This window comes from the organism of the source record quoted next, unplaced genomic scaffold, assembly GCF_019419815.1.
Source record: "Pyrus x bretschneideri cultivar Hongxiangsu unplaced genomic scaffold, Pyrus_bretschneideri_v1 Contig47, whole genome shotgun sequence".
NCBI classification, from domain to species: domain Eukaryota; kingdom Viridiplantae; phylum Streptophyta; class Magnoliopsida; order Rosales; family Rosaceae; genus Pyrus; species Pyrus x bretschneideri.
In genome coordinates, this window is record NW_025999784.1 from 2352808 (window position 1) to 2366861 (window position 14054).

General features: G+C 36.1%; 2 protein-coding genes across 3 annotated transcripts; one reads left to right on the forward strand and one right to left on the reverse strand.

Annotated features, from left to right (window-relative positions):
- LOC103955152 (ELMO domain-containing protein A-like) lies at positions 1–4896 on the forward strand. Its single transcript, XM_009367022.3, has 10 exons — positions 1–315; positions 728–883; positions 994–1096; positions 1548–1660; positions 2188–2256; positions 2751–2866; positions 2987–3041; positions 4104–4224; positions 4398–4540; positions 4627–4896. Exons 2-10 carry the CDS (start codon positions 749–751, stop codon positions 4726–4728), a joined length of 957 nt encoding a protein of 318 aa, XP_009365297.1. The 5' UTR covers positions 1–315; positions 728–748; the 3' UTR covers positions 4729–4896.
- A 192-nt stretch (positions 4897–5088) lies between these two features.
- Positions 5089–13726, reverse strand: LOC103955151 (protein DETOXIFICATION 21-like). 2 transcript variants are annotated; one of them, XM_048568182.1, is made up of 9 exons: positions 13412–13722; positions 8144–8457; positions 7076–7617; positions 6813–6899; positions 6666–6722; positions 6239–6477; positions 5870–5988; positions 5532–5618; positions 5089–5420 (listed from the first exon to the last, which is right to left on the reverse strand). In XM_048568182.1, exons 2-9 carry the CDS (start codon positions 8423–8425, stop codon positions 5349–5351), a joined length of 1485 nt encoding a protein of 494 aa, XP_048424139.1. In that variant the 5' UTR covers positions 8426–8457; positions 13412–13722; the 3' UTR covers positions 5089–5348. The 2 variants fall into 2 exon arrangements, with proteins under 2 accessions (XP_048424139.1, XP_048424140.1); XM_048568183.1 differs by lacking the exon at positions 6813–6899 and having other exon boundaries at positions 13412–13726.
- Between the last annotated feature and the right edge of the window lie 328 nt (positions 13727–14054).

The window sequence follows — 14054 nt, forward strand, 5'->3', positions numbered from 1 at the left end:
AGAAAAAGGAAACAAGGCGCAAGCTTTAAAACGTTATAGGCACGTCACGTCGGCGGTGCACGCATTGAATTGGCGTTGAACTCCGGATTCAGAAAGTCGTCTTCACGAATACAAATACTCTGAATAAACACATACACATGCATACACAGAATCGATAGATATACAATTTTTTGATTTTTTCAGAGTTCTGGCTAAAGAATAGTCACATACAGAAGAGCATGCTATTCGTTTTGATTTTCAGCACAGAAATCACAGAAGAGCGAAAGTCTATTCAGTTTTGTTGGGATCGTCTGCGGAAGCCATTGGTAACGTAAGGTGAGGCGTCAACATATCTCTGTCTTCTCCTTCTTCAATTTTTGATTTGTTGATATTTCTTCGTTTTTGCTATTGTAAACTTGGTTTTTGGCTTTGAATTGGAAGATGGTACAAACCCATTTGATATTCCGAACTGAATCCGAGTTTTGTCATTGTTAGGGTTTATGAATTTGAAATTTGTGGGTGTATCTCAGTACCTTTGGGACTGTATGCAGTAGTGGATTAGTGTGAAATTGCACTTGTTTAATGGTTGAATGTTAAGTAAAGTGCTTGGTCTTCGATTTCATGGAAAGTTGTTGCTTTAAAGGAAATTTGGAGAGATTCTGGTTTTGGGTTGTTAGCCATTGTGTGACAGATTCGGCGGTTGGCTCGTAACAATGCGATTGATGGGATGGTTTGTTTGGAAATGCAGTCTGATTATATAGGAAGCGCCATGACATCACGAACTTTGAGGAAAAGGCTTCATCATGGGGATGTTGATGGGAAAAAGATAGAACATTTGGAGACGTCGGAGGCAGATGATCTTAATGCGCCTCTATTGGGGAATTATTCAGATAGGCATGCAGAGGTGAGGCTTTTATTTGTTCATTTACATGGAGGGTGGGATTTTTTTTTTTTTACCGGTAATAGTTATTTTTGGCCTTTTTGTGATTGATATCTTTCTGAGATGCGCCATAGGAAACGACACTTGAAGAGATCTGGGATGATGAGCGGAGAAAGGAACACCTCCATTGGACCCTTCTGTTTTCTCAGTTGATTGCACAGTGGGCACAGTGGTTAGGTATTCATTATTTTTGTTGTCAATAAGACCTTACCTTTTTACTGGAAAATCATTCCTCAACTTTGCTCGTAAGGGATGGGGCATTATACGGCCAAATTTTTAGAACATGATGTAACCAAATAAACAGCAACCTTGAAGTTTCTGCCATTCTTGACCTTACTATGGAATTATTCTTAGAAAGTTAACCACTTAATAAGCAACCTATAATTAAGGGAAATATCCTAAAGAGTGGCAATATATTCGTTGGACGAGTTAAAAGTACCCTGAGGATCATTCAACACTCTATTGAGGAGTTATATATAGTTAAAATTAATATGACATAGCTCATTCCTCATACTTCGGATCCTGATCATTTTACTGTTTATACCATGTGAATTTTGCTCTGTAATATAGACAGTGGGAATATACTTTTAGTTTTGGAACTTAATTCTTTATGGTTTTCTCTTTGTAGCAAGTATTGTTCTTGGATCTGGATCGCTTATTGGACGGCTTTTGACCTTCTTTACAAGTACACAAAATGGAGCAAGCGCTAAGTTGTTTGCTTCTCCCCTTAGTCCTCTGCAAGTATGTGATCTGATCTTGATATCCTTCTGAGAATGAAATGTCTATATCTTTATGATATATATTTTTGCTCTTGGGGTATACCCAAGGGGTCTGGGCTCATTTATAAGCTCTCTATCTTCTTACACTTTCAGGAGTGTGGGCTGGTTTAAAATTTAAATATATGAATTTGAAACTTAGATGATTTTGGCTTGCTAACTGTTGGGGATCAAAATGAACTATTGAATACTTCATCACTTTCGGGTTGATATGTGATGAAAATATGATCTGTTATTGGAAGCTGGTAGTTTCTCATTTTTCTTTTGGCTTTGGGCTTTGAGGATGGTGTAATTCCTTATAGTAGATCTCTTTGTTGCTCTTGACCCTCAATTTGATTTTTAGTTGTTAGGAGAACATGTCTTCTATATTGATCTTTGGAACAATGGGATGACTACTATTATACTGTTTATGCATCATTGATCTGTATGGATTGTATAATATAACTTTTTTTTAATATGGTGTTCACTTGCATGGGTATTTGTCTCCTCTAGGAAGCAAGACTCAGATATCTACGACAAAGGCTTCAAGTACCCTTTGATGGTTCTCGCATGGAGCATCAAGTAGGTCTTTTTCCCATTTGACAGCATTTTGATCATTTTTCTGTTGGTGTTACAAGTACTACTGTATACTCTGGTTTGTTATTATCATTATTTTCTTTGATTTTGGCTGGCCTTTCATGCCCAAAATGTCTAAACTTATGCTCTTTGTTCAGAGAAATTTAAGTATTTACAGTTAGATTGTTTGTTTAACTTTAGTCCAAGATGTGCACCCCTGGTATTCTTCTCATACGAATTCTGGATGCAGTCTCCATGAAGAAATTGGGAAAACATTGAACATTGTTTTTGTAAATAAAGAAGAATACCTTTTATATATATGTGTGAGTGAGTGTGTACATATACGTACGTACGTACATACATACATATATATATTGTAATCAATGTCCGAATAGTTTTTAAAAATACAAGGGTTGTCTGTACTATTACTGGACATTGAAGTAATTAATTTAATTTTTTTTATTTCAATATTAAACACAAATTGAGTTCGTTGATTGCAGGATGCGCTCTTAGAGTTATGGAGGTTGGCTTATCTGGATAAGGAGCTCCCACCTCTTCAATCAGACCTTTGGAAACAGATGGGCTGGCAAGGTTCAGACCCTTCAACAGATTTTAGGTACGTGGTTTAAACAAGATAAAAGTATCGTGAAGTGAGTCGCATGTATTTTTGTTTTTTCATATGTTCTTTGTGAAAAAAAAAAAAATGATAACGATAAATTTCCAACCTTATTTGTAGAGGTGGGGGATTTATATCATTGGAGAATCTTATCTTTTTTGCCCGACAGTATCCGGTTTGTCTCCTTCTAACTTATTATTATTTTTTTTCAATTATATATTTTCCTGTTACTTCAAGATTTATCCTAGTGTTTTCTTTTGTAACCTTTAATTCATTAATTTGACAAAAAAAAACCTTTAATTCATTAAGCTTGAAATTCTTTGGCCCTTTAACTGTTCTGATAATTAATGTGATTTTATTTTTCTAGTCAAAGATTTGTCTTATGACTTGCAAATGAACACTGATTGCTACATAACTAAACTTTTCATTCCAAGGCTGAGTGGAGAATCGTCTCAGCATATGAAATTTTGGGTTTCACTGATATTAATGATTCTGAAGTTGGAAATTTTCCTCAGTTGCCTTCAATTTTAGAGTAGTCTCTGTGGGAAGGATGAAAATATCGGCCTTGTCTGGGATATCAGTAGATTGAGTGCTCAGAGTTACAGAAATGTCAACGAATATTGTGGCAGGGGTAGATTTTTAGCATCCTACTTTTTTAGCGGTGGTATCAAGGCTCTGTTTTGGATGCCATCGCTGTGGTAAACTCGAAGTCTCGCCCTTTTTTATGATTTGGTGAATTAATAGTCCCCATTATTATCTTCACGTCTAAGAAAAGAAGGGTTTGAGTTCATTGTATTACATGGGAGAAATGCTTTTGGCTTTGGATGCTGGGACTGTTTTCTATTGGGTTAAGTGCTGGAAGGAGATGCTGATTTTTCTTTTCGTTCTAACTAGAATAATACAACTTCCTTCAGATTGACTCTTTCTTATTATGGCTGTTTATCTTCTGTGTTTCCCAGCATCTGTCTTACAGTTCTCTTGTATATTCAAACCTTCTAGCTTATTGCATACATTACATGACAAGAAGCGCTGGCGTTAATTTTGTTAGGCTTTGATGCATGTGCATATGCATACAAAGAGTTCCTTTCAATGCTTCAATGCGTATGGGTGTCAAAATATTGCTTTCTTTTGGAAATGGCGTGCAAGATTTTGTATTGTAATTAAGTATTCATTTTGTTCTGTGTTTCCGCAGAAGTCATGAAAGGGTTAATGAATTTCTGATTTGATCCTCTTACAGGAATCATTCCAGAGATTGTTGCACAAGCAAGATGGAACTAGAGCTGAGTGGGAATATCCCTTTGCTGTAGCTGGCATCAATATTTCTTTTGTCTTGGCAAAAATGTTGGATCTTCAATCAGGTACCGATAAATTTTCAAGTGAGAGGATGGACGATCCTGTAGTGTTAGATAACTATTCGATGAGAAAGCTTCATCTTAGCATGTTTATCTGAAAAGTTCTTTTATTCCTCCACCAAATTCTGAATGCTGATGCTGTGTTTATAAAGAAATAATCAGATATATTTCTCTTGCAGCAAAGCCAACTACTTTGGCTGGAATCCGTTTTCTGGAACTGCTTAAAGAAGATGAGATGGCATTTGATAACCTTTATTGTGTAGCCTTCCAGATGATGGATGCTCAATGGCTTGTAAAGCGTGCTTCTTATATGGACTTCAACGTAAATGATTTTGTCGCTCCACCTGCAAATTTAAGATACAAAGCACTGCATTCTTCTGATTCTGATTCTGTTTTAATTTTTTCCAGGATGTCATGAAGTCTACGACAAGTCAGTTAGAACGCGAGCTAGCACTCGAAGATGTCTCCAGTGTAAAAGATTTACCAGCATACAATCTGTTGAGAAGATGATCCTTTCTCTGTTGTAAAGCAATTCTTTACTTTAGTGTTCTCACCATCTGTAATATCATAGATGAAATTCTATCTGGAAAATCCAGTAAGGTTACCAATGTAAAATACTTTCCTTATCATTCACGAAGATCTCGGATAGTTTGGGTTCCCCCTCCCTTTTTGGTTCAAGTCTTATCTCGTGATGGTCTACCCTGTCCTCCATGCAACTAGATCGGAGGTCGGGCGATTTTCTCTTCCCCCTCCTGCTTTTGTTAGCCACTTCTGGCTATGGAGGAGCTTCGAGCTATCAGGGACGATTACCCCCCCCCCCCTTTTGCTTCTGTCGAAGTTTCACTTGTTTTCTTTTTAGTGAAAGTTTGATAAAAAAAACAAATGCCAATAGACATTTCATTTATTTCCAACCTAGACTACTCAGAACATGGTAACGCACTTCAAATTTCATAAATGATACGCATTTCAAATTTCATAAATGATGGTTGTTGAATTGAAGAAAATTGATAGGACAATGCAATGTAATGTAAACTCTCCAAAACATCCTCCGTGTGTTGGCTATACCTCTTCTATGCGTCTTTTCTTGTGGCAGGAACATAACAACTGAAGAACGATAAAAATCAGATATTTCACGTGTCGGTGTTGGATTCTCTATTATTTGTTCGATCCCACCTGTTAACGCGGTCGCGAGCTATTTCTACCTGTCGATGTTGATAGAAGTTTTAGTTTCTTGGATGTGAAGAAAGGTTCTTCTGTATGTCATGTTAATTTTAGCGAAGGATGCGAAGAAAACAATCAAATATTCATTCTACCTGTTTATCCCAATCAGTCTTGTAGGTGAGTATGATTAGCACAATAGTTTGGACCAATGTTCCAAACAACATTCCAATCCAAACACCCTGCAGAAGAGGATTCATAAAATAAGCTAATCCAAAAAGCAAATCGAGGAGAAAACACGACGATTATTGAAGTAATTTAGTAGGGCCGTTTGATAACTATTTTGTTTTCAGTATTCATTCACTTTTTATGAAAACTGAAAACGATTGTTTTACTAACCAATTTCAGTATCAAAATCCGGTATTGAGGACCCCTCAAACGGACCCTAACAAAAATTAGATTAAGTGAGAAGAAGATAGACAGAGGAGCTTACTTCGACTTGCATTTTTAGAGGATAACCAAGCACAACTCCAACAGGAATCCCTACGATGTAATAGCAGGCTAGGTTCACATATGCTACATATTTCTGCCATCCAGCTCCCAGAGCAACTCCTGTAGGTGAAAGATTAACTACGTTATAAACTCTTCAAGATTTATAATACGTTCCTTTGGAAGCAGAAATGTTTTTGATAACTGCAATGTACTTATTTAACTAGTCGAGATTTCTTTCATGTCTTCCTTTCGTGCCGTCAAATGCTGGTAATGGTTACCTCAACCGATACTTGAAGACACAAAGGAAACTGCTTTCTTTGAGGTATCTATTTAGCTATGCCTGCGTATTTCAGGGAAATGGCGATTTTACCAGAGAGCACGGGTTGAACGCTATTCAACAGTATGGAGAAGGCCAACAAAGGAGACAACTCAGCCACCATTTTAGCTACAGCCTCATCGTCGGTGAAAATGTATGCAAGTTGTTCCCTCAAGAACAAGAAAAGCACGAAAAGCACCAATCCAATGCCTACCGAGATCGACACAATAACTACAATCGAGAACTTTGCCGCCCTTGAGCTACCCCTTCCAAGCTCATTCGACACCCGTACACTAGTGAAAGATTTCAAGCACACTTCAGTACAACATTACATTACATGCAAACATATGAAGTTCTAGGAATATGTCGAAGAAACAAAGCGTAGATTCAAAAGTGAGGCATTGCTACGGTGAAGATCTTAAATGATTATTATCATGGTTGCAGAGAACAATTTTCTGAAGAACAAGAAAAATAATAGTACCTTGCTGCAGCGAGGAAACCAAGAGATATCATCATTTCCCACCCGACGATGTTAAGGCTGCCGTTAATGCCGGAAACATTTAGCATTGGAAACAGTTGGATGATCAGAGATTAGGATCACAAGGAAGAGGAAGGCTCTAAAACATACCAAATAGATAGGGCATCGATAGAAACTTCAGCATTTTCCATGTTTCCAGTTAAAAGGACCAAGATTGTGTTGTACCAAAGCTCGAGACTAAATGAAAAATCCGTTAGAAGCACCTATATGTGATTTGTGTGTATGTGAAAGCTCTCTATGCAGATATTCTCAATGACCAACTTCAGTAAAATTATATTAACTTATACGCGCGTACTTAAAGAACCTAAGGTATAAGGTACAAAATAAAAGCCGAAACAAGTAGAAATTCTTACCAAAGCATAACGCCAGATGACAGAGAAAGCTTGAGGACATCCCAGAGATCAGTCAAAGCTAACATAGAGAAGCCTGTCCATGTTTCGGGGCATCCTCCACATAGAACAAACAAAAGCTGACCCACGTTCGGTAACCAATATGCTATAAGCGTTGACACCATTACACCGGGAACCCCAAACTTAAATTTCACACTCAAAAGCCAGCAAAGAAAGATGTGGATTCCAATTGAAATCGCTGACACATATGCAACGATCATATTTTTGCTTTGCGCTTGTAAGTACATTTGGCAGGTAAATGATACCACAAATGCAAAAAGCACAGGGATTACCCATAGGGAAATATATCCTGCAATTTCTGAAATGTTTTCTGCTTGGCCTAAAGCCTCAAAAATTGGGGTTGTAAAGACGCAAAGAGGAATAAGTAAGCATGTGCTTACAAACAGTACTATCCATGACCTCTGAAGATGTATCCCAAGCATGTTGTACTGTTTTGCACCATATGATTGACCGCAGAGAGTTTCCAGCGCACTTGCCATGCCAAGCTGTAGAGTAATAGATTCAGAAACATTGATCAGTCAGATCACACGGATAAGCCTAGATGTTTGGGTTAAGTTTTCGTCGAGCAGATAACTTCGTGAACTAATTGGTATGGTAGCCACTAGAAGATAATGCTTATCTCACATTGCATCTACAATTCGGAAAAAAAATGATAAACCAAAGTGTGGTTGGGGTTAAAACATTTTTCGGTTACAAGTTGGGATACATAGATCACATGACAAGTTGTAAAGTAAAGAAAACTTGACGAATAAGCAATGGCTGGTCTTCGAAGAACTAGTATTTGATACATACACAAAACACTAAAACTTTAACTGCTTATAAACTGAAGATTTTAGCACTAAACAAAGCTCTATCTGCTTTAAATGCAACTTCTTTCAAACTAATTCACCGTGAAGTTCAAAAACTGCGAAAGGAAATCGAGAGTAGCATGAGGATTGCAACTGTCCCCAAGAACATGTGCAAAACAAGATCAAATAATAGAAATAGTAAAGGGAGCCAAAATAAACATACCAAGATGCCATTTGCGAACCTGACAAGTACGGTGAACACGAGTGAAAAAGCCGCTAGCTGCGCAGAACCAATGTGACCGATAAACGCTTGACTGATGACATTTGTTCCGAAAGTCGCAACTCTGGTGAATATAGCAGGGCCAGCCACCACCCACATCTTCTTGGTTTCAATCCATACCCTTCTTTTCAGTGACAATTCTTCATCGCCATCAATAATTCTAGTCTCCTCTTCTCCAACACCAGTCTCTTTTACCAAGAGACTCCTTTTAATCTCATCTCCCATTTGACGTGGCCAAGATAGTCTAGTTAATTGATCTGCAAGGCAAGTGCCAAATACAAATACAATTGCCATTAGAAAAAAAAAAAAAAAAAAAAAAGGGAAATTATTCTCATGGAAATTCAAAAATGTTATTCTTACCATCTATTTATATGATTTTTCTAATAGAGATAGACTCACGTGTGTTGGTGGGCCTTACCTCTACTAGAGGGATGATACAAAATACATGATAAATGTAGCGCAACTCATGGAAATGATTTTTAATTAGAAAATTTTGGAGACTTGATTTCTAGTGTCTGAAATCAGGTCCCCGAATTTGGAGGCTCACAGCCGATCAATAATGGTGAAAATGTCAATCCAACATTGGAAAATTACAAAAGTTTAAGGGTCATATAAGGAGTTGGTTTACTCCCTCATTGCTTACTAGTTTTAGGGTGAAATCTCAATTTTCTTATGAAAGGATGTTAACTATGTGTTGTGCTTAACGATCCTACTTGCTTTTGCGTCATTTTATTTTTCTATAAAATCAATAAATAATGAGTGCTACTAAGCCCATCCCAATGTCTTATCACTTCACCCACTTTAAAATAATAATTTTATTGACAAATTTGTCCTTGTATAAAATGACCTTCAAAGACTTAAAAACCAACCAATCATATCTTACCACAAGCCTCTTCACCTCCACGATTAGGATAAATCATTAGCTAATTAGTTTTACCACATCAGCACATAACTTCCACTCAAAATTTAACACATACAATTATTATACAGCTGGACTTAAACTTATTTAACGTAAAAATGAAATTAAAAAAAAAAAAAAAAAAAAGCTTGAAGAACCCCATAACCACCACCCTCCCCGACCTCAGCCTCCATAACTTCACCCCATTTTAATTTCCTACCTTAGTGCTTCAACCCCAAACACTATTGCTTCTTCTTCCTTCCCTCTCTCTTATGCATTGGCTTTCTCACCGATTGTCTCGCTTGCCATGGCTGAGACCTTCGCCAAACTCGTCAAGGATGTGCTCGGCTTGGACGACAAGCCCATCTCGTCCACTGATCTCCTCTGCGATCCTTCAACGACTCGATCAAATAGGGACTCGAGAACCATCTCCCGATTCCAAAAACACGCCGTTGAGGGCGATCAAGGATTTTGGGCGAGGAGGGGTGCTAGGTGTGTTTTTTTTTGGGGGGGGGGGAGGTGGTTGGGCTGAGGTTTGGTTGTGTTGATAGTGACGGTTCTGGGAATTTTTTGGGGACTACTGTGATATTTGGAGTTGGAGTTGTTGGGTATATTTGTTTAATGATAATTTTCTTTTTTGTTAAATTATAATAAATTTTTTAAAGCAAGGAAAATTGGGAGAAAAAATATATAGGGTTATTTTGGGAATAATGGTGGGTGGGGAAAGAGTTTATGTGTGTTTTGTCTTTTTATGATGGGTGTGAACATAAGGTGGGTGAGGAAATAAGACATTGTGGTGAGTATAACACCACTCTAAATAATTACACTGATTCATCTCAATTATGGAGAGAGAGATTTAAGCTTTGGGTGTAGAAAGAGAAGCACACTACTTTAATTAAATGGACTAAACTCGAATTTGGGCTCCCACAATTTACAGAATAAAAAAATTATAACAATTATAAAAATTGTTGTAGTCATATTTAGAATAGGAATGTGATTGTGTAAATTCTAAGAGATATGAGAAAGTATCTTATATTCCTATTAGGACTAGATTACCTATTAAATGTTGTAATCCTATAGGGAAAGGTTTTTACCTATCCTACTACTATAAATAAAGGCACAATGGGTGAATCAAACACATCTCACAATTAAATTAATCTCTCTTCTCTCTTATTATGGCCTGCTCCCCTCTCTCTCTCTAAACCGTAGATCGTTCAATTAAATAGGCCTACAACAAAAATAATATTCTTATTTTCTTATAAATGAGAGGACTTAAATTCTTTTAGAAATATTCGATACAAATTAATCACACATCATAGTTACAATGCAACTTAATTAAAATAGATCAAAGCATTGCTTTGATAGACGAGAAGCCATCAATATGCATATTTAATATAGGAACCATACTTATTGTGGTGCCTACATCAACATGTGAAATGAAGACCTAACGCTTTGATTAGAATATGCGATGACGAGATAGAGGCTTATGACCAAAGGGGTAGAGGAAGACCTAGATAGACTTGGAAAAAGACTCTAAGAAAAGATTTGGAGTACTTGAACATAACTAAAGACTTGGTACAAAAACCGAGCGTAGTGACATTCTAAGATACATACAGCCGACTTACTTAGTGGATAAGACTTTATTGTTATTGTAGCAATATTTTATATAGCACATGATGTTACATGTGATAGTTGGATTATTTCTTTAAATCATTAAAAATAAGTCTAACCATCAATCGCCACATTATGTGATTTACAAATATGATCTAAAAAGATGGTCTCCTAGTATTTTCCATCTTGCAATTATAGTTACCCTTCTCAAATAAAATTAGGAAAATGTTAGAATATTGTAGACCCTATTTTGTAGACCACATAATGCGGTGGGTGATGGTTAGATCCCTTTTTAATAATGTGGTTCATATTTTGACATTTTGACACTTAGTACTACGGTCTAATGGTATTTCTCTTCACATATAAGTGAGAGACGTTAGGTTCGATTCTCGTTAAAGAAGAATTTGAATCAATTATTGCTAACCCATTGTGAGGCTAAGCCCGCTTCCTCTCCCTTAGTATAAATAATATCGGTTGTTCAAAAAAAAAAAAAAAATTCAGCCATCAACCATCACATTATGTAGCCTACAAAATATGATATGTCTAGCATCACTCGTAAAACTAATTTATCTTTAGAGACGAAAAATTAAAATAACTTGGTGACACAAAAGAAACTATATGTATACATACATATCGTTTTAGGGTTTTAAGTTTTGGTTTAGAAAAATGACATATGTTTACTAGAAAATGCTAGCGAGACAATATTTGGTCAAGTGTATGTGAAGTCACATTTTAATAGAAATAAGGTCTAGTGATACAAGTGGATTCCACCTCTATTGTAGAGGTGATTCACATGTTGTCTGCAAATGTAAGTTTCAAAATATGATCTCCTTAGCGTGCGTTTTACTTACGGCAAGCACTAATGATTAGGGTTTAGAGAGCGAGGTTAGAAAGATCAATTTGCATCTGTTTAATACAGGGACCAAAATGCAAATTATCTTACGTGAAGCTAAATATGCCACGTAACTACTCGTTGACAGTAACGACAGCCGTACATGAGTTGTGAAGTTTGAACCCACCCAACTAGTTCATTGACACTTTGACAGCAATGTTCCTCGAGCTAGTTAACTTAGTTATCAGTTACGTACCCTTCTCAAATAGTAAAAACTAACTTAAATCACCATACAAACCAGTTGCTAAAGTAAGCTGGCCACCCAGAATCTGGGCATTACCTTAAGCTCTGATAAACTCTTAACAAATCATATTGACTGAAACCGTTTATATATGTACATTTATACATACCGAAAGCTTGTTGGAGACAATTCAGAAATAAACAAAAAATAACAGAAATAAACAGAATTTGAAATTATAATATTTTATTAACCAAAAATATTTGATGTGCAGAATGAAATTATACAATAAATACAGAAACTAATATAAGAATATCAATGATACTAACTTGATCACAGAAGGTAGAGGCTAGCGTAAAAGTTATGTCCTTCGAACAATATTTTCATCTTACTCTTGTGCTTATGGTTCTATAACGTCTGCTTGACCAGAATTCAACTACCTAATTCTACAACCCACACTGGATTCTAGAATTCTAGCGAATTTGCTTTGTGTGCTTACTTTTTGGAAATTTCGTACGGAAGAAAAAAAGAGGAAGAAAAGATGATCTCACTTGGCACTGTGATTGCAAATATATAGGCTGTTTCACACCCCTTCAAATATCTGTTCAGTGTATTTGAAAGTATACAACTCTTTCTAATAGCTGTGTCTTTTAATCAAAACATTTTTAATTAATAAATTAATTAAAAACTTAATCCAAAAATTACGAATCTGATTAATTAATATTAATTGTATTTAGGCTATATTATATTCAAGCCTAATCCAGACAACCATAAGTCCCAAGCCTTCAATCCATTTCCAAAGGGTCCAAGTTCTAATTAATAAGAAGAAGGAATAAGCTTATATAAAGGTTAGTGAAAAAATACTGTTACCCAATGTGGGACAAGAGGATCTCAAACTCCTACAAAGCTGACTTAAAGCGCTAACTATTAATAAAATAATATGACGTTATATTACTCGTCAGTTCACAGCTACATATCATTTTATATATCCCTCGTATTATCCAACCAACCAATTACATTTAGAAAATCATACCTAGTGGCGGAGGTTGAATCTTACCTCATGAGAGGTCTTTCACAAATATAAAACTTTATTTTTTAACGCCTAAGGTACAATATAGATTGATTGTATTTCTATTTATTTATCTCAACTCAGATAGAGAAACATCTTAGGTTAATATGCAAGATAGAGGTAGATTATGATTTTCATACTGCATCAACCATATAGTCACTTAATCCAAGTAATATTTAAGAGCAGACAAATTAGAAGTTCAAGCCAACTAGCTTAAAAACAGTAAGTGATAAATCCTAACAATTAGATTCAGCTATCGCGCTCAAAAACTTCGTCCCAGATTAATCTCCTCCGCCCAAAGATGAACGTGAAGTCATTAACAAGTAGAAGAAGCTACATCATTATAACTAGAATAAGAGAATCCCAAATCTATGAACTTCAATATTGCAACTAAACTTACGAGGTTATGCTATATCTTATACGTAAAAAAAGGAAAAGAAATTGCTGGATAGGCCCATGACTATCCTTGTCCTTTAGTGGCTCTGCGACGGATCATATCCAAAAACGTTTAGAAATAAAAAAAAATCCTTTGCAGAGAGAGAGAGAGAGAGAGAGAGACTCACATGCTGGAGTTATACGCTGCAAATTAACCCAATGACACTGCCCTGGCGACGGATGAATTGGAAGAGTAACACTGATCAGAGATAGAACTAGAAGAGAGGGGTAGAAAGAGAGAGAGAGAGAGGAGGGAGCTGGAGAGTGTGGACGAGATGTTTACAGAGGAGACTGAAGTTGACGAATAATTAAATTATTGGCTGTCATTAATATGGTTTTTTTTTTTTTTTTTTGGGAAGTCGATAAATAAAAGGAAAAAATGAGCATAAAAAGAAGGGGAAAAATGAAAAAGATTGAATGGCGTCGTCGATGGGTGGGTGCGAGTACTGATTTACATACACACATCCTGCCAAAAACTTCATGGGCATTCACTGTTCCATTATGTATATAAAATATATGTAAGATATATAAAGCAATTATGCTTTTCAACGAACACGAATTTTGGACAGTTTGGAGTTTGAATGGTTGTTAGCAACGAGTGATTATTTCAGTGTGTTTGCAATATAACGTATGTCATTATATAAATTATGAAATATTAAAAAATATAATTTTTTTCTACTTAGATAATGACATGTGAAGTATCACCTTATATTCAAGTACACTATTATTATCAACATGTTATTTGTTTGGTCAGAAGAGGCCTAACAGTAT

Bases quoted from the DNA above. Each gene is read 5' to 3' on its own strand.
- LOC103955152 (XM_009367022.3), top strand. From the start codon at position 749: ATGACATCACGAACTTTGAGGAAAAGGCTTCATCATGGGGATGTTGAT. The intron at 884-993 runs GTGAGGCTTTTA...GATGCGCCATAG, and splicing joins ATTCAGATAGGCATGCAGAG to GAAACGACACTTGAAGAGAT. The intron at 1,661-2,187 runs GTATGTGATCTG...TGTCTCCTCTAG, and splicing joins CTCCCCTTAGTCCTCTGCAA to GAAGCAAGACTCAGATATCT.
- LOC103955151 (XM_048568182.1), bottom strand. From the start codon at position 8,425: ATGGGAGATGAGATTAAAAGGAGTCTCTTGGTAAAAGAGACTGGTGTT. The intron at 5,619-5,869 runs GTAAGCTCCTCT...CCTCTTCTGCAG, and splicing joins CTCTAAAAATGCAAGTCGAA to GGTGTTTGGATTGGAATGTT. The intron at 5,421-5,531 runs GTAGAATGAATA...CAACATCGACAG, and splicing joins AGACTGATTGGGATAAACAG to GTAGAAATAGCTCGCGACCG.